Raw genomic sequence first — 21,049 nt, forward strand, 5'->3', positions numbered from 1 at the left:
CGAAAATACTATGACGAAGGTTTGGGTTATAAATATTAATAAGGTCTCCAAGACGCTGCTTGGTGCACGATGGAGGCCTTTTTCACTATTAATTACATAATGTTGAATTTGCTTGGTTACTTTCCAATGGTCAAGGCTTGGCTAATGAATATTAAAACAAGAAATTCCATTTTATTCACAGCTTTTGCCACTGGAGGGAGACCGTCAATTACCACTATGTGCCTAATAGAGCGCCAGTCAACGTGGAGCTATACATTAATCACACTATAAACGTCTACAGTAATACTGTATAACTAGATGAGTAAAAGTTTGAGAACACACTTTAAGTTGGCTTGAGAAAGCCTAGCCTGAAAGTTTGAAGCAGTTGTGAAAGTATGAAAGCAGCTAGCATGATTTAACACATTGCTTACATGATTTAACATGTTGTTAACATGATTTAGCATGATTAGCTTGTTGCTTGTATTTTTTTAGGCTGATTACAATGTTGTTAGCATGATTAGCATGTTGTTAGCATAATTAGTAAATTACTAGAATGTTGATAGCATGATCAGCAAGTTACTAGCATGTTTCTAGCCTGATTAGCATGGTGATAGCATGTTTCGCGCATGATTAGCCTGTTACTAACATGTTTCTAACATGGCTAACATGTTACTAGCTTGTTGTTAACATGTTTCTAGCATTATTAGCATATTACTAGCATGTTGTTAACATGATTGGCATGTTGCTAGCATAATTTGCATGTTACTAGCATGTTGTTAGCGTAATTAGCAAGTTACTAGCATGTTGCTAGCATGTTGTTAATATGTTGCTAACATGTTTCTAACATGGTTTGCATGTTACTAGCATGTTGCTACCACAATTAGCATTATACTAGCATGTTGCTAACATTGTTCTAGCATGATTAGCAAGTTACTAACATGTTGGTAGCATGATTAGCATGTTAGCATGTTATTAGCATGTTGTTAACATGATAAGCATGTTAGTAGCATTTTGTTAACATGTTTCTAACATGATTACCATGTTGCTAGCATGATTAGCAAGTTACTAGAATGTTGCTAGCATGATTAACATGTTGTTAGCATGTTTCTAACATGATTAGCATATTACTAGCATGTTGTTAACATGATTGGCATGTTGCTAGCATAATTTGCATGTTACTAGCATGTTGTTAGTATGTTGCTAACATGTTTCTAACATGGTTTGCATGTTACTAGCATGTTGCTAGCACAATTAGCATTATACTAGCATGTTGCTAACATTTTTCTATGATGATTAGCATGTTACTAGCATGTTGCTGGCATGATTAACATGTTGTTAGCATGTTTCTAACATGATTAGCATTGTACTAGCATGTTGCTAGCATGATTAGCAAGTTACTAACATGTTGGTAGCATGATTAGCATGTTTTTAACATGATTAGCATGTTGTTAGCATGTTGTTAACATGATTAGCATGTTACTAGCATGTTGCTAGCATGATTAGCAAGTTGTTTGCATGTTTCCAACATGATTAGCATGTTACTAGCATGTTGCTAACATGATTAGCATGTTGCTAACACAATTAGCATGTTACTAGCATGATTTAGATAGCTAGACAGATTAGAAATATTAGAAATATTAGAGTGGAAGCTTAAATGAGTCTAACTTGATTAGAAATAGTACATAGAAGGGAAGCTTGATTGAGCCTCAAGGGATTCTGGGAGTTTAGATTTGAATTTTGTCAGTTGGAGTTTGAAGAGTGTTGCTCATTTGAACATTCCGTCAATGTAAGTCTATGGGATTTTTGGTGGGTTTGATAGTCTGGTTTACGAAAACTGAAAGCCGGATCAGTCTGAAAAGATACAGCACACCGAGTCAGACCAGTCTGAGGGTCTGGGCAGAGTTTGGTGGTTCTAGCTTGAAAGCTCTAGGAGGAGACAGATACCAAAATTTGGCTCAGAAGAAGAATAATAATAATATTCTTAAACAGTAGATCAGTAAGTTGGCTTTCTCAAGCCAACTTAAATACTGTGGTCGCTAAACTTTGAAAAACATCAATAATACACACCCTGACATTTACCTCAGCAAAGCCGTTAGCTTCTTCATTAGCTAGAATAAACTCTAGAGAGAAGCTTATTGCTAAATATATGCACTAGACCTATATTTGAAAGCTAAGACTTGCCCTTCTCATTAACTCAGTAAAACATAAATGTGTTTCTGTGTCCAAGCAACTCAAAAAAGCATTTTGGAAGAAACATTCAAGCTTTTATTTAGTCTTTTAAATAGTTCGATTTTGTGGGTTCATGAAAGCCCTAAGTGTAATTCAAATGTTTATAAACTTATAAATTTTAAGTGTGTATCCACCTTTTCCTTAATGTAAAAGTTAATGGCGCGGCCATTTGTAAAATTTATGGGTGTGACTTCTAGTATTATCCCCAATCTAGCTATTTTCAGCTGTACAAAACAGCTGGTTTTGCTGCTTGATATTACAAATTATTATTATTTTAATGTATTATCTTAATTATGAGCACACCGGTTTGTAGTGCAAACAGTATTACCATTTATTGAACGTGATTATATCTGAAAACATAGCAACTGAATTTGACCTCTGTTTTTAATTTATCCTTTATATTATACCAATGTACTTATGTCACTGGGTTCACTGCTATAATTTTAAAGGTTAATGAATTATTAAACTGGCATGTATGTATTCATTTATTTAGATTGGCTAAATAGCTGTCAGCATTAGTTTTTTGTTTGTTTTTAATGACTACATGAAATATTTTGAAATAAATTGATATTAAAGCAACTCAAGAGCTTGTGAAACAGAATCTAATCAAATTTGTGAAATATGGTGCATCAGTCAAGGACACTCAGCCCCAGTCCATTGGCTAAACTCTAATAAACTCCACTTTCAAGGGGCAGTTGTGGCTTAATGGTTAGAGAGTTGTACTTGTAACCCCAAGGTCATGGGTTTGAGTCTTGGTACTGGCAGGGATTGTAGGTGGGTGGGAGTGAATGACCAGCACCCTCTTCCACCCTCAATACCACAATGTCAGACCCTTAGAAATCTTGAGAAAAATGACTGCTGTGTGTATGTGTGTGCGTGTGCACACTTGGATTGGTTAAATGCAAAGCACAAATACAGAATATAGGTCACTTTCACTTTTCAATCACTCTCTTGGGAGTGGCACCTGTAATGGTGCCATTATTTTCAAGTTGCAGCCATCGTTTCCTATCTACAGGCGTCAGCGAGGCCCGCAGCCCTTTCTGTTCCAGTTACTCTTCATTTGTTGAGAAAATCAGATTGGTGTTTAACCATCCACTCGAAGGAGCTTCTGTCCATCCAGCAAGGCAAATGCAGTGTAGCAAAGAATGTGGGACTGAATGGCACTACACCATCGCAGCACCAAGTGGCTAGGATACAGAGGCACTGTGTTTGCAAACTGTTCTCGCATGGGTCACGCAGGATGAGCTTGCCACCAGGGACTGGATCTGTAGGTTTGTGATCCCAACACCTATATACCCTGTGGTTCAAATCTCCCAGGAACCTACATAGCTGGGGAGTACCAGGATTTCTCCCACAAGGATTCCCAGCCACATGACGGAACAATACTGTCTTTCAAGTGACCTGTCCTGAGCTTTTGTGAAAACCCCTGTCCTCTGCAGTTACCCTATTTACCCTAATTGCAGGGGTCTCTAAACTCAGTTCTGGAGGGTTGGTGTCCTGAGGAGTTTGCAAAAAAGATGATGATCTTCACCCATGTATTTATTGCAGAGGCCTCAATGAGATCACTGTCCAGAACGCTACACCATACCTACTCAGGTCCACTTTATTCAAGTTGCTTCAAGTAGCCTTGATCCTAATAAAACTCAACAAAGAAACTTGTAAGTGAAGTCCTGCAAACTGGCCCAGTGATATATCGGCCCATTCCATATTGCAAGGAAAGTAAATCCTTGTACCTACCTAGGTCTCTCAGAGTTCATCCCACTTTCCATGTGTCTGTGTTGTGTTATCTCATTTTGTTCCTGCAGTCAGACATTCGCCTCTATCTTGCATCGTTGGAGGCCAGCTGGTGTACAGTGTATTGGATACTGGACTCTCAACAAGGTGTCTTCAACCACTCCTGGGTTTCTTCCTGAGGCCTCCTGGACCCCAGGAGTTTCAGGGAGTATCAGTTATTCAGGGAGTATCTTGACATTCACCCTAATCACCCTGGAAGGAGCCATTCTGGTCTTTTATTAAAGAGATGTTTTTAAATGTACATCCTGACAGTCTGTCGTCAGGATTCCATTTACGACTGGCCAAACATGTGGACTGATCAGGATCTCAAGGGAATGACTGATAAGCCACTCGCTCATCAAGGAATTCCACTGTTGCTGGACCTCACAACCACTTGTCAGGATTCAGGTTTGATCTTCTCACCTCTCTTTTTCCTGCTTTGATTTTCTTTTCCTGTTCAACTTTTCAGATGATCACGCTTTGCAGTTGATTTCTTACGTGTGTTCTTGATTTTGCTGCTGTATCTTTTCACTCTGCTCTCTGTCTCATTTCCAGAGAGTGGATCTTCTTGTCTGTCAGCCATTAGTGTTACTCTCTGTTTTGTGTCCGTCTGTTGGAATGCTCCTTTGATCTGCTGTCTGCCTCTCTGGTTATGATCGTCTGCCTACCCTGACTTCACTCATATTCACTCCTTTGGACTATTCGCTTACTTTTTTGTAACCCAACCCTCCACTCGTTTCACTTGAGAATACTGTCTGAAAAGCCGTTTATGAGCACTATTTATTCAGAGCACAGTTCACTTTCACTCTACATGTAGTGTGAGTGCTAACTGTGCCCGAGCATGGAACTTCTGTTATAAGCTATAGATTGGATAGGGCAGTGTGTCACCACGTCCCAAACGACTCAAAATAATAAACCACAAATTAACAAAATGATAGACTCCATTGTGCTGAGTGAGAGTGCATCTCTTTCTGTTTACCTCAAAACATTCACATCATAATGACTTATGCTGCCTTCACATGCTATCGGAAAACATCCTATTTCCAGATCATGATTACGAGTTCATCACATTCAAGTGATTTGTTATCAGAAAGAATAAAATGTAATATTCCACTGGTCGATGATCGTAAACATTCAAGGCACTAGATAGTCAGCTTGCTGACAGTTCTAGAATTTCGATCAAATACATACTTATTTCACTGTTTATGTAACCGGCCTTCATCTGACACTGTTACGGTCTGCGTTGTGTTACAAATGAAGAGACGGACCACGGGAACTGCTGCTGCTGGAGGGTTTATTAATATGGAACATGCAGATGCTGGATGGAGTAGAGAGAGAGAGTATAACCATGAAGAATGATTTTGTTCTGTGATTTTTTTCCCACCTCTCCTCAGCGTGCTCAGTGCGTTCTGAGTAAGCATTACAATAATAACATATCAAAAATAAAATACATGAAACCATGCTACAAATAACAGTGCAAAATGTATTGTTACAACCATTTATCCAAACACATGGATCTTCTGCATCTCGTTTTAGATCAATCGTGAATTAGAATAGAAACAAATTAATCATTAATCAACAAGCATGAATAGTAAATCGAATGAACAAAAAACTATACCTGGATGGAGTAGAGAAAGAGAGTACAACAATGAAGAATGATTTTGTTCTGTGATTTTTTTCCCACCTGGACAGATTAAACACGAGTCAATCAACCAATCAAAATCACCATGCTCTTCTGACGCACATACATACTCTCAAACAACTGCACTCGGCGACAAAACTGTTAAATCTCATCCATCCACTAATAGAACACCTTCTAGCACATTTATAACACTCTTACAAATAATATTTCTGCATATTAGGCACTTAATAAAACTTGTGACGTCACGGCATAACATGAATATAAAACTCTTTTCGAAAAAGGACAAAAATAAGATACAAAACAAAATTAGAATGTTTTCATGAACATACTAATATAAAATTTATGCATGAAAATTGAAAGGAAGGGTTATTAGTGAAATACATTAACTTACATTATGAGTACACACTCTTATTAACATCCGTCACATTCACCCCTCCTGTATTTCAACAATATCCTGAACAAAATGACACAAAAATTGATCCAACAGAACCAGATTTCCAGCGAATCTCATGCGCAGTTCAACATTGTAAGTTACCCTCTTGATAGGTTAAAAAAAATCCAAGGTTGATCAAGTCTTGGACATTCTCAGAATGGTATGCTGCCTTGTACAACATACAATAATCTGGTCTGTTACACTTGATTAAATTCATACATTGCACATACCCTTTCTCTATATTACATTGGAAAAATAAAATATATATTTAAAATAAAGATAGAATTGATCCTGAGCTCTTTGCCATAGATGGCCCCACTCTCTGAATGTGAAATGGCCTGTGTGCCATGGACTCAATCAAACGACTAACTTTTTTGACCACTCTTCCTGCATGGGTCCTAACACCCTGTATGTCAGTCGGAATTTGTGCTTGTGTGTCAGGAATACTGTCAGCATGAGGGTCATTCACAGTTTGTGTTTGTGAATTAGGGTCATCAGCAGGAGATTCAGTCTCTATGCCAGATACCTCATCAGGATAACCCCCAACAGCCTCATTTTCAATGAGATCTTGTTCACAGACACTTCTTTGACTTTGGATTGAATGATCACATTTCAAATCATCATCATCCACAGGTCCTTGACCTTCAAATTCATCTTGTCCATCGAGCACCCATGCCCTTGTGCCATCTTCAGAGCTCCCTTCTTCCGATGACCCAGACAACTCAGATCTACAAGACTCCGTCTCCATATTCTCGGCATTAAACTGGATGTCCTTGTCATCCGGAGGTAGTTCAATTGGTAGAAAGCTGATGTCCAGAATCAAATTTCAATGCACAACTTTTGATTTCCCATCCTCGTCAATCAGTTTGTATATGTTTGTCTGAAGGTTTCGATCCTTTACAGTATAGATAGTTGGATCCCACTTATCCGCAAGCTTTTTCTTTCCTCTTTCACTCTTGTTTGCAAGGAGCACTCTGTCTCCAATGTTCAAACATGTGCCCTTGACCTTCCGATTATAACTCTTAGCCTGCTTTTTCTGTTCTTTCTCCGTGTGTTTCTGGGCAATGCGAGCTGCTTCATGGAGGTAAGACATAAGTGTTTTCGCATAACTGCCATGGTCAACAATCACAGGGTCATGCAACACCTGCCCCAAAATGACATCGACAGGTAGCTTTGGAATGCGACCAAACATTAACTGGAATGGGGCATAACCAGTGGTCTTGTTTACTGTGGCATTATATGCAAATGTCAGAGTCTGTATCTGTTCAGGCCACTTGTGTTTCTCCTTGAGAGGCAGAGAACGAAGCATACTGCCCAGGGTCCAATTGAACCGCTCAGTTCCACCGTTCCCCATCGGATGGTACGCGGTAGTGTGCGACTTCTCAATTCCTGCCAGCTTGAGCAGCTCTGCAATGAGTGTACTTTCAAAGTTGGTACCTTGATCCATATGTATGCGTGTTGGGAAACTGTAGATGCAGAAGACATGATTACACAGCTTCTTCGAAATTTGTTTTGCTTTCTGGTTTACACATGGGAAGGCATGGGCCAACTTTGTAAAGTGATCCGGCATGACTAATACATCTACAGAATGCTGCTTGCTGTCTGCAGCACTCCAAAAATCCAAACACACTAATTCCATGGGGGCTGAAGTCCTAATGTTCTCAAGTGGGGCTTGATGGCTCTGGTGTTTTGGCCAATATACATCTCTGACAACACTTGACATACTTCCTTATGTCACGCTCCATTCTGAGCCAAAAAAAGCGTTGTCGAGTTAGCTGGAGAGTTCTTGACTGTCCCTGATGTCCAGCAAGATCATGCACACCAGCTAAGGCTTTAGCCCTGAGACTAGAAGGAAGCACAAGTTGGAACCTCTTATGATTGCTTAAAGGATCTTTGGAGACACGATAGATTACTCCACCTTGAACCTTCAGCCAATCCCATTGCTTAAGAAGAACTAGAGCCCCGGCATCCATTCCAGCCACCTCTCGTCTTGATGGTCTTTTCCTCTGACTCAGATAGGGTATTATTTTTGAGATTACTGGATCTGATTCTTGGCCCTGTCGGATATCCTCAAGAGGGATTGCTGAAATTGTGTCAGGTCCAGTTGTTGCTATATTCTGAAATGACTGGACTGTCTGCATGGCTCTTAGCTCAGTTACTGTCTCCCACTGATTATGGAGGTTCAAAAGATTTCTGACTGTTGTGTGATCACAGAATACTGGGCTTGACTGAGACAATACATGAAGACTGTTCACTTGTAAACGAAAAGTGTCCTGAACACCATCCTTATCAACACCTTCAGCCTCAGTGAGTAGACTGCCATATCGCTCTGTGATAAGCCTGTGACTGACTGATTTTGTGAAAGGATCACGACTCAAAGCATCAGCCACTGTGTTCTTACTTCCTGCAATATGCTTAAGATCAAAGGAATAAGCAGCAAGCTTAGACACCCAGCGCTACACAAGCATCGAGTTTAGCCTTCATTAGTATATAAGTGAGTGGGTTATTGTCTGTCCATACGGTGAATATGTGGCCCTTTAGCCAATGACTGCATTTTTCACACACACTCCACTTCAAGGCTAAAAACTCGAGCTTGTGTGCTGGATATCCTCTCTGAGAGTTACTTAAGGACTTGCTTGCGAATGCAATGGGGCGTGCTTTTTCCTCGCCTGCTGGTATCTGCGATAGCACAGCACCAAGTCCTTCCAGAGAAGCATCGATTGACAAAATTAATGGAAGAGAAAAATTGGGATGCGCTAGAACCACACTAGAATAGTGGTTTGGCTACGGAAGAGCAATTAGGGATAAAGTGCTGGTAGTAGAGGATCATTCCCAAAACTGACTTAATCCTCCGTACAGATGGAGTGCACCCATCCTCTTCCATGAGGTCAGCTTTTGACAGTTTGGCTATGGCTTCAACCTTTGAAGGATCAACAGAAACACCGTTCCCATTAATGATGTGGCCTAAAAACTTAACAGATGCTTGCATCAGATGGCATCAGATCTCATGAAGACCTACTGGAGTTTCAAACGCGATGTACTTCGATGATCTTCTTCAGCCATGGGGATGTTATAAAGCCTGATGTTCAAATGATTGTTATCAACAAGATAAGGTGATGTAGTTGTTGTTGAAAAAACAACTAATAAAGAATAGCATTGACAGCACCAAATATTGCACCCACCCTCCATGTTTAAAGTTTATGGCCCACCTAACTTGGAAACTTGAGTATCAAAATAATCTTAGAGTTTCCCAATAGAAAATACCACTTGAGAGACCGTTCATTTCCAATTTATGATTAGGAAACTCATATTTACGATAAATCTTATAGCACTTGAAGACAGCATAAAGTGTGCTCCAGGCTACAATGTAAAGTGCAATGTGAGTGCAGGCCAGCGGGGGAGGCCAATCGTACACCCTTAAAGGATTAGTTCACTTCCAGAACAACAATTTACAGATAATGTACTCACCCCCTTGTCATCCAAGATGTTAATGTCTTTCTTTTTTCAGTCGTAAAGAAATAATGTTTTTTGAGGAAAACATTTCAGGATTTTTCTCCATATAATCGACTGATATGGTGCCCCAAGTTCCAAAATGCAGTTTAGATGCAGATTCAAACGATCCCAGCTGAGGAAGAAGGGTCTTATCTAGCGAAACGATCGGTTATTTTCATAAAAATAATACAATTTATATACTTTTTAATGTCAAATGCTTGTCTTGCTCTCCCGGAACTCTGTATATTCTGGCTCATGACAGTTTGTGTTTTCTCCCTCAACTTCAAAATCGTCCTACATCGTTGTTTTACCTTTTTTGTTAAGGATGTTTGATCTTCTTTTTTTTTTAATTAACTGATCGTTTCGCTAGATAAGACCCTTCTTCATCGGCTGGGATCATTTACAACTGCATTTGGGATTGTCTGAAGTCGCATTTAAACTGCATTTTGGAACTTCAAAATCGGGGCACCATATCAGTCCATTATATGGAGAAAAATCCTGAAATGTGTTCCTCAAAAAACACAATTTCTTTTTACGACTGAAGAAAGAAAGACATGAACATCTTGGATGATAAGGGGGTGAGTACATCATCTGTAAATTGTTGTTCTGGAAGCTAAAACCAGCTCAAAATCAGTTTGGCCAAGCTGAGAGACCAGCTAAAACTAGCTACCTTGAGCTTTAACCAGCTAAGACCAGCCAACCACCTTAAGCTAGTTTTGGATTTTATTTTTTTTCTTCAGATTTTTAGGCTTTATTTTTAACATTTTATGTGATTACCCTGGTGAAAAAACCAGCATATGCTGGTAGGTAGGTTTTGATGCTGGTTTAAGCTGGTCCTTTGCTGGTTTTTGCTGGTCATGTTGCTTGTCAAGGACCAGCATAAACCAGCAAAGGACCATCTTAAACCAGCTAAGGACCAGCTTAAACCAGCAAAGGACCAGCTTAAACCAGCATCCCAGCATCAAAACATACCTACCAGCATATGCTGTTTTTTCACCAGGGTAAATGCAGTGCATTTGACATTTAACTCCTATTATCTGTGTCTTTAAGTACAACATGAACATGAAGGAAATATTATCACATGATACAATCAAATAGGAAGCATTTTGGGTTATATTTGTTAACTACATTGGTTAAAAATAATGTCAACACACTGCTTATAGCATGTGTTAATTGGTTAAAGATGTATTATTACACTACGTAATATTAAAACGTTGAATTTTTATTAGTCCAAGCAATATGAACATGAAACACGATTGCATTTTTTAAAAAACGAGTCTGCTCTACTGTGTTTAAACTGCTGGCGCTGCGGTTCTGCAGCGGATACTGAAACACGTTAGTTCGCGACCCGCCATTGAGAGCTCGAGCGAGCGAGTGAGCGAGCGAGTGAGTTTCTGCACATGCGCAGTTGGAGACATTTCGAAGTTGATTCTCCGGGGTGTTTCAACAGGAAGGCGGACATGTTGGTCAGGCAGTGGGAGAAAATCGGGCACCCAGTATTTTTTTTTTTTTTTTGAATAGCAGCATCGTTAAAGCTTGATTTATCCGCATTCCCAAAGCATCGTGGATTACATACTTGTTGGAAAAGTAAAAGCCGGCATGCGGACTAAGAGAGATTTATCACGGGAGGATTTGTAAAGGATCGTTTTAACCAGGATTTTGTTTTAACTCATCGAAATTTGTAAGGCGAAGTTTTTTGGTCGCCACTTCTCACTTTGCAGCTGTCAGACTCGTTTGGCCTGGCAAGCTTTTATGGACAGAGGCCTGGAGAAACTTCATTTCGTGTGGCCGCATGCTAACTCTGCAGCATTTGTTTTATCGCTTGTTTTTGCGTGAATGTGATCGGTTTGTATGTTTTAAACGAGCCCATTCCCTTCATATCTCCTGAAGCTAAATTAGCTTAGCGCAGTATAATCTGTTGCTGCTGCTTTTTGTGTTTGCCAAGTTGTCATGGACTAATCCGACACCTCGTCCTGTTGTTGTTTTGTCTCGAAAATGTGGCTTTTCGTCCTCTCTCGGTGTTGTATACGATTCAACGAGAGCGATATTAAGGTAGTAAGGCACAAAACGTTGCTTTGATCAAACTGGTGCTTATTGCTTTGCGAGGGCAGAGGAAGTTAGCGAGTTAATTTGCTAATCTTAGCCAGTAACTCGCATCTCCTCCACACTTCTGAATCAAATTCGTCTGATCAGCTCCAAACATGTCTGCTGGAGAAAGTTTGACAGCTCGATTCGAGAAGATCGATGCCATGCTGAAGGATCCCAAATCAGAGGTCAACACAGACTGTTTGCTGGTAAGTCTATCTGCTTTATTGTGGAGATATCATTGTGTTTTGTAAATTGCATCCACGGAGGTCAGCACAAACTCGTGTAAAACGGGACACGCATGCAGTACAGTACAATAGTGCAATATATTCTGTATTTCTGCATAAGTGGTGCAGTGATGCTTCATGACGTTGGCCATGCAATGCATGCCAGCTTGTAATCACTTGGGTACAAGTTGCTGGATTTAAACTTGATTCAAGTTCTTTCTGATTTCTAGGATTTTGATTGTAATGGTGATACTTATTTGCCATGATTTAATTATTAATTACTATTTTAAAAAAAGACTTTACTTTGCAGTACACTCATCAGGATCATAGCTACAGAATGGTGATAGTTCATTGCAGGGATAAACCAACAACCGTTTGGTAACCTGCAGGGTCTTTTACCACTAGGCCACACCACCCATATTGCACGCTCAGATTTTTCAACAAACTTACTTTTGATCTGCATTTGCACCGTGTGTGTGTTCACCTGCAGTTTGCATTGAGGTGAAATTGAGTGTATTAGTTATTTCAGCAATTTCATCATACATCTGTGTTTATTTTTTTTCTTCAAGAAGTTGAGCTCTCTTGCATACACAGGCACACAGATTCTATGCATTGATTTCCTTGATTTTTTTTTTTTTTGGAGCAGTTATACTGTTAAATCTCACTTTGCAGTAAAAACATTCTCACTGAGAGCTTTAGTTATTAATAGTGGCATCAATAACACTTCCTGTATAGTCTTTTTATGTAGTCTTCAGTCTCACATGTTTTGACAGCATCTGTAGTAAGTACAGGTCACAGGATTTCACAGTAATGCATTGCATTGGGGTTTGTGTGTGTATGCATATAGATATATAATTACATATATCTGTGACCATTCATAAGCCTTTTTAGTTTTCTGTATGTAACTATAAAATGGATAGTTCTGGTCCTTTTGATTTGTCGATACAGCGTTCCAGCTCTGCTAAAGTCTATAATAATTCTTTACATAATTTTCATTTATGAATTTTGCAGATGCTTTTGGCAACTTGCGTTGCATTCAGTTGTAATATCAGTTCACACTGCTCTTCATGCTATTGTTAGAGCTACAGGAAGGCTATATAGTTTTTTGCATATCTATAGTCTAATGTTTAATGTCAGAGACTATATCTTCTAGCATGAAATGAGTGGTAGTAGTGATTTAGTAAGTGGGTATACTGCACTCTCAAAAAAAAGGGTATAAAAGCTATCACTGGTGCGGTAGGCTTTTAGAAGGTACTAATATGTACCGTTTAGATACCAGCATGAACCCTTTACAGGTAAATAAAGTACAAAGGTGCCTTTTGAACAGGTACCGCCCCAGTGACAGCTTTTGTACCTTTTTATTCTGAGAGTGTGTGAACTTTCCAGTGTCCCACCTGTGTACACCTGCACCTTCATACTACTGTCATATAGCTACACCAACAACCCGGACAGATCTGTGGACAAAAATTCTGAAAAGTCAAACAAAAGTTGGGGATTTTAAATATCTTTATGCTACTTACATGTACTAAATAAGATAAAACACACCATTGCATGATAATATAATAGCAACATGCAGGACCATGAAAAGAACATTACATTTACATTACAATTCCATGTTACCAAAATAAAATATTAGCCTCAAAGGCTTAGGTAAGACCAGGGGTGTGGGATCTGTCCATAAAGTGTAGGAAATGCTTTTTTAAATACTCTTTTAACAAAATGCAATATTATTTTAAATGTTTTTTCAAGATGCATACATATAGCATGTAATTTGAAATCATAGCAACTAAACATTTATGATGCATAAGTCAATAAAGCATTTTGTAAACAAGTGGCACTTAAAAAAATAGAACTAAAATGTTTTTGTCACCATATATGAATGAAAATGCATATTTTCATATTAAAGTTAACTTAGTATGGCTTGCTGGTGGTGCTTGAGACTTTATTGGGTATTTTGTGTAGACTAACAATGCTTTTATTATTTAACAACTTTTCCACTATATCTGAAACATTGTGAAATATAATGAATTGAGCTACCAAAAGCAATGTAAGGGAAAGTTTTCATTTACCTGTGCGGTTGACTTACCACGTTCCTCATTATTTAGAAATGAAGAAATTGCCGCCCCCTGTGAGTCACGATTTGTGAACAAGCTGAATCTTCCCAATGAACCTGCTAAATTTGTTCACAATTCTCACTGAACGATTCATTCATGAAATATACTGATCTAGTGTTGTAAAAAGTACCTGTGCTTTGGAACTACGAGTTGTTACTTAGAGTTTTAAAATGATACCAGCCAGTCACAAACATGTTTGTTGAGCATGTGAACGCTGTGGCCAATCAAAGGCTTTTATGTCAGAATCCGCCGGAGTTTGTTCAGTGTGAGCTCTGCACACGTGCAGATCAATTTATTATAACACGGTGTTAAATGTGAAGTAATTAAGATTCATTGTGCAGTATAGACAGGTTTTTTGATTACAACAGGAGGTTTTCACTCAGTCAGTGAGCATTTACTATGAAGAGAGCACTTTTTGCTCAGTTTCTATATATAACCCATTCATAATTCAAATAAAAGTTTTATTTTTTTATGGTTATCATTATTGTGATAACTGTCTCAGCGGACAAATGGACAAAATGGGTCTGTTACATTGTTTTTTTTTTTAAAAAAATAAAATTAAGAGCTGCATTAAGCTGTTCTGCCATAAGAAAACAATAAATAACATAAGCCATTTTACCACAATAGTTTGATTAGTTTGCATGCCACAAATTTGTATTTTGATTTAGACGTGTCTAGCTCTGCATTTCCTGCTAATAGTGATACACCAAAATGAATTTATTTATTTATTTTCACCAATACCAAAAACGGGTTAATTAATGATCATCACTCAAATAAAAGTGCTCTCTAGTGTTAGGTTTTCTAGCTAGCTATAGAGCTGTGAACATTGAATTGCTTTTAGGAGGTAAATGTGGCATTATTGGACATGGTTTAAGTTTTATTGATGTCTTTTTGAAGTTGAAGCACTTCAGACATAATATATTTGCATGCAAGTTGTGCTGTATCTTTCAGGATACCTTCTGATGTTTATTTTTGTGCTATAATTTGTAGTAAATAGGAAGAGGTGTTCAGTTCACATGCAGTGCAGAGACACGATAGCTCAGAGTGGATTATATGTGCGAGTCGTTGCAGAGCACAAAACATACCGGCCCTGTTTGAATTCTACAGAGAATGTTATTTTATAGCGATATGGATGAGGAAGAGAAACAGCACCAACGAGTAGAAGAGATAACACTGGTGCCATGCACTAACACACTTTCTAAGCTACGCATTAATAACAGTTTTATTTTGCGTTAGTAACCGTTTCATATTGAATGTGAAGGGGTAATCTGTTAGACTGTCGCTGTCATAAACTGTCAAATGCGTCATTATCAAGCTCAACGGCTCTGTAATATAAACTAAATGCTATTGGCTATTTAAACGAGTGGCGGAGCCCCCGCCCTGTCTAATGTCCCACCCGGTTTTCCTGTTTCAGTTGAAATTACACATCAGTGGACCTTTAAAACATTGATAAATATTTTCTAATCCATGCTTCAATTTTCAATTTACCATACTTCATTCTTACAGACAAAACAATGAGAAAGAAAATCTTTTGGAGACATGAGCAAACAATTTTCACATGACTCTTGCATGAGTTTTTGTGTGCATGAGAGGGACAATGTGAAATAACTTACATCTGTAATACCACTTAATCTTGAGCAAATATTGCACCTCTGCCAAACCATGTGATTGGGATATTATTAAAACAATTTAATTTAATTTGTTTGGTCATATGAAACCATTTTTGAGAAATCAAATGAACAAATCAAACTCTTGATAATTTATCCTGGTTGACTTTACAGAGGTTCAGGTTTAGACTAAAATGGTACAGTTCTGTCCTCTACTCTTATTTTATTAACAAATAATATTTGATTCCTCAGATGAGTCTGACAGATGGGCTCACTAAAAAAAGAAGGATGAATTCCTCTACAGGAGAGTCTTGGAAAGAAAATGAAATGCTCCCAGGCAAGATGTGGCCTATGCCACAGTCAGCGGAGCTCATTATGTTGTTGTGGTGTTGTGTGGTGTTGTAGTATATAAAGTTGTTACATAATCCATGTATGTTTCGCACAATAGGTTTATCTTATCTGCAAACAAGGCAAATAATTTTCTACTCTGTTTTTGCATTGATAGTCATTGTTACAGCTCCCATTAAATAAACACCACACATGATGAGAGTCAACATGAATCATCTATAATGATTCTAAGGGCTTTTAAGCTGTTCTGCCACCGACACACATAACTGCATGTTCAGCATTGCAGATTCATGGACACACACATCCCCACTGGAGTTCATAAAATAGTCACTGGTCTTCCTGGTTTCCATATAAAAGTGTTAGCGATGCACCGAAATAAAAATTCAGGATGTACTTGGCCGAACACCGCAAATACATTTTAATAATCAGTTAGTTAATCCTTTTATTTTTTTAATTAATTTTCATTTGGTGCATCTCCAGCATTTTTTAAACTGAATTGTACAAACATTTAAATTGCACATAAGGCAGTTTTTATGTCAGCTTTTTAATAACAGAGTTATGTTTATACTTCAATTTGAAGTCTTTGAAATATAAACATTTAAATGGTGGCTGTAAAAACATATTCATGACAGGGTTATTCAGGCATGCATTACATAATGAACAGGTAAAGTAAAAATGTAATAAATATGCAATATAGTTGCATATACTTATCAAAATGCTTCTCTCTAACTGTTGAGTAAATGGACATTGAGTGTCTTTCCTAAGGCAAATGTGGCATTGCGTGACAGTTTGTTTAGCCGTTTCATTGACATCTTTCAACACTGATTGAGCAATTACATAAGGTGCGAGACAGTAAGTTTTTCTGTTTCTTTCAGCACACTTTCTGATGTTCATTCATAATATTTGGTATAATTAGTAGTAAAAGTTAAGCGATGTTTAATTCACACAGTCAACATATGCCATTGCTAATTAAATGTCAGTGATTTTGGCCCTCCAGAACTGTGTAAACTGAACATTTCTTCCAAAATTACTGTGCATCCTGTGAAATATGCACAATATTAATTAAGTTAATTAAAGTGATGGAAAAAATACAGTGGAAGTCAATAGCTACCAGCAAATGTTTGGTTACCAACATTCTTCAAAATATCTTCTTTTGTGTTCAACAGAAGAAAAGAAACTCGGACAGGTTTGAAACATCTTAAGATTGAGTAAATGATGACAGAATTTTCATTTTTAACTACAAATTATGTATAGTGTTATGTGTAGTATTCCAACCACAAAGCAGTGAATGCAGTGTTATGGCTTTCATAAAAACATCTCTTTAAAACGGCTGTGAATTAAATGACACAAGTTATAGATGCAATTAAATGCCTTTCAGTTGCACACAGCATTTGTATAGGCCTAAGCCTTGTGTTTGCTCTCACAAAGAGCAAATAGAAAGAGTAGAGGTACTTTTGTTTTATTCCTCTAAAGCTTTCACCTCTGGCCTGTTCTTACCCGTCTTTTCCATGTGTATCGCCTCACCTGTCCCCGTATCCGCCTCTAATACTTCCTATTACAGCGATAGTTCGAGATATGACATGTCTAATGAAGCTGTAGTGTTTCAGAGAGTCTAGAACTGCGTGCACCTCAGGGCAACCGGCCGATCAAATCCACTTTGTGCCTGGGAAGCTCATGACAGTTTCTTGTGGTGCGCTGGGGCTGATTCTTTCCCCTGGCCGACCGCCTCTGCCATTGGGCTGCTCTGGGCTCTGAGCGGCATCAGTATTTCCAGCTTATGTTATATTTTCCTCTGACTTTACATTCCTGGAGGAACGTGTCAGAAATTACATTTTCAACAACATTTCTCACCGCACACTGACCTAATTCTGTTTTTGTGGCACTGAAACAACTTATGAAAATGTGATTTCGGATGTTGGTGAATTTAAACCTGTTTCAAAGAATTGGAGCTATATGAGTCATGATATAATTTAGGGTACATTTCACATCAGGAAAGAAATGTAAAAACAAAATGCTTTCTTAACAAAACTCCATTTTGATATTACAAGGAAAAATGTGTTTTTCTTGCTGGTGATTTTGGACAAACTGTATAGGTTTACAGGTAACATAGTTGACAGTTTCATCATTTTGACTCATAATGTCAATGGCAGGCTTTGTCTGGCCAACCAAATGCTGTTTTCCTAATCAGGCTAACCTCAAATTTGTATATTTATCTTGATTGAAATTATAAAAATAGTGCAAACCAATATAGTTGACAGACACTGGAGATCAAATATGAAAAAGTAAATGACCCTGTTCTAAAGTTTACATACACTTAATACTGTGTTGTTACCTGAATGAACCGCGGCTGTTTTGTTTTTGTTTTTGTTTTTGTTTTTGTTTAGTCGTTCGTTTGTCCAGAACAGTTAAACTGCCCCCTGTTCTTCAGAAAAATCCTTCAGGTGGTTTTTCAGCATTTTTGTGTATTTAAACCCTTTCCATCAATGACTGTATGATTTTGAGATCCATCTTTTCACCCTGAGGACAACTGAGGGACTCATATGCAGCTATTACAGAAGGTTCAAACACTCATTGATGCTCCAGAAGGAAAAACAATGCATTAAGAGCCGGGGGTGAAAACTTTTGAACAGAATGTGTACATTTTTCTTATTTTGCCTAAATATCATATTTTTTTTCATTTAGTACTGCCCTTCAGAAGCTACAGAAGATACTTTCATGTTTCCTAGAAGACAGAATATAAATAGTTTACATACATACCCTGATTTTCAAATTCAAAAGGTTTTCACCCCCCTGCTCTTAATGCATCATGTTTCCCTTTGGAGCATCAGTGAGTGTTTGAAACTTCTGTAATAAGTGCATATGAGTCCCTCAGTTGTCCTCATTGTGAAAAGATGGATCTCAAAATCATACAGTCATTGTTGGAAAGGGTTCAAATACACATAAAAGCTTAAAAACCAAAGAGTTTGTGTGACCTGAAGGATTTTTCTGAAGAACAGCAGCAGTTTAACTGTTCAAACAAGAGACTCATGAACAACTATCACTAAACAAAAAAACACAGCTGTGGATCATTCAGGTAACAACACCGTATAAAGAGTCAAGTGTATGTAAACTTTTGATAGGGTCATTTTTATAAATTCAACTATTTTCTCTTGTGGACTGTATGTAAACATAATTTATGTGAAATATCTTCTTCAGGTCAGTACTAAATAAAAAACAACGTGCATTTTGTACGATCCCTCTTATTTTGGCAAAATAACATTTTGCAAATTCTGCAAGGTTGCCATTGACTTCCATAGTATTTTTTTAAATCAAGAGGTAACGTTAGTTTGTTCACATATCTTTGTTTTGGTCTTTTGAGAGGTGATCTAAATATTTTTGGCTTAAAATTGGGAAAAAATTGACAGGCATGCCTTGCAGTTTTATAGTTGTTTTGACCTGTGCCAATCACGTGTCCTGAAAACTGTGACTACATTAACAGGCATCCGTTTTTCTCCCAGCTGTTTGGATCCGTTCTTTGCATTCTTAGAGCTACAGGTGTTGAACAATATCTGCCAAGCGTGCTAACTGGTGCGATAACAGGGCTCTTTCCTAACACGTGCTTAGTTTGAGGATGAATAGTAATGATCTTTGGAGACGAGCTCTCGGGCCTCTGAACACGAGAGTGTTGTTTTTGCCTTTCAGAAGCTGTCGCTGATCAATGAATGGAGTCCTTTGCTCACCCCTCCCTCCAGCGTCCTGCGGCTGCCCTACCCACCTCTTAATAAAACCCCCCGCTAATCAAAAAACCTCTTGTCTTGAACCCACACGGGGCCCCGAGTGTATGTGTTACAGTGCTGTGCTTTATGGCCCATGTATATTTTTGTAGTTTTGGTACAGATTTGCAGTTTTAAAACAAACTTGGTGAATTAGGACAGCAGGGCTTCATCCCAGACATAGGGATCGAAGAAAAATAAATGTATGTTAATAAATGGACTATGTATTGGATGGATTATCTTTTGACAGTTTATGAAAAATCTGAATCATTGTTTTTAGCACTAGTCTTGCAGTCCTACATGAAATTGAACATCAGGACAATACCTATTCTTATTCTTATTATTATTCTATATGACAATATCCAAGAAATGGACCGTTTAACAGTCTAATTTTTTTTTTTTTTTTTTTTTTTTTTTTTTTTTTTTAATGTTTTTAAAGAAGTCTCTTCTGCTCACCAAGCCTGCGTTTATTCGATCCACATTACAGCAAAAATAGTAACAATTGTTACATTTTTTTTTTTTATCAACTTTTCCAAAATAACTATTTTCTATTTGAATATATTTTAAAATGTAATTTATTTCTGTGATTTAAAAGCTGAATTTTTAGCATCATTACTTCAGTCACCTGATCCTTCAGAAATCATTCTAATATTCTGATTTGCTGCTAAAAAACATGTATTATTATTATTATTATTATTATTATTATTATTATTATTGTGTTGAAAACAGCTGAGTAGATTTTTTTTTTTTTTTTTTTTTTTTCAGGTTTCTTTGAATAAAAAGTTCAGAAAAACAGCATTTATCTGAAATTAAAAACTTTGGTGACATTGTAAATGTCTTTATCATCACTTTTAATCCATTTAAAGCATCCTTGCTAAATAAAAGTATTAGTTTTTATCATTTGTCCCCCAACCAAAAAAAAATTATAATGACTCCAAGCTTTTGAATGTATAGTGTATAATGTTACAAAAGCTTTTATTTCAGGTAAATGCTGATCTTTGGATCTTTCTATTCATCAAAGACTCCTGAAAACTGTACTCAGCTGTTTTAATATAATAATAATAATAATAATAATAATAATAATAATAATAATATAATGTTTCTTGAACAGCAAACCGGCATATTAGAATGATTTTTGAAGGATCATGTGACATTGAAGACTATTTAAATAGAAAGCAGTTATTTTAAATAGACAAAATATTTCAAAATATTACTGCTTTTGCCTTATTTTGGATCAAAAAAATGCAGGCTTGGTGAGCAGACTGGTAGTGTATGTAAAAAAAAAAAAAAAAAAAAAAAAAAAAAGTACTAGGTAAAAAAAAAAAGGTACTATGACACAACAGACGTGGACCAGAACAGGGAGTGTGT

General features: G+C 37.5%; 1 protein-coding gene across 2 annotated transcripts in view; it reads left to right on the forward strand.

The window, feature by feature from the left end:
* The first annotated feature begins 10,973 nt into the window (after positions 1-10,973).
* The window catches only part of rock1 (Rho-associated, coiled-coil containing protein kinase 1), a 68,432-nt gene continuing 58,356 nt past the window's right edge, over positions 10,974-21,049 (forward strand). Inside the window, exon 1 of one of the 2 annotated variants that reach the window (XM_051126438.1) lies at positions 10,974-11,842. In XM_051126438.1, coding sequence (XP_050982395.1) covers positions 11,750-11,842 — 93 coding nt within the window. In that variant the 5' untranslated portion in view covers positions 10,974-11,749. The remainder of the gene's footprint in view (positions 11,843-21,049) is intronic. The other variant, XM_051126446.1, reaches the window with a different exon arrangement.

The sequence above is a fragment of the Labeo rohita genome, chromosome 2, assembly GCF_022985175.1.
Source record: "Labeo rohita strain BAU-BD-2019 chromosome 2, IGBB_LRoh.1.0, whole genome shotgun sequence".
NCBI classification, from domain to species: Eukaryota; Metazoa; Chordata; class Actinopteri; order Cypriniformes; family Cyprinidae; genus Labeo; species Labeo rohita.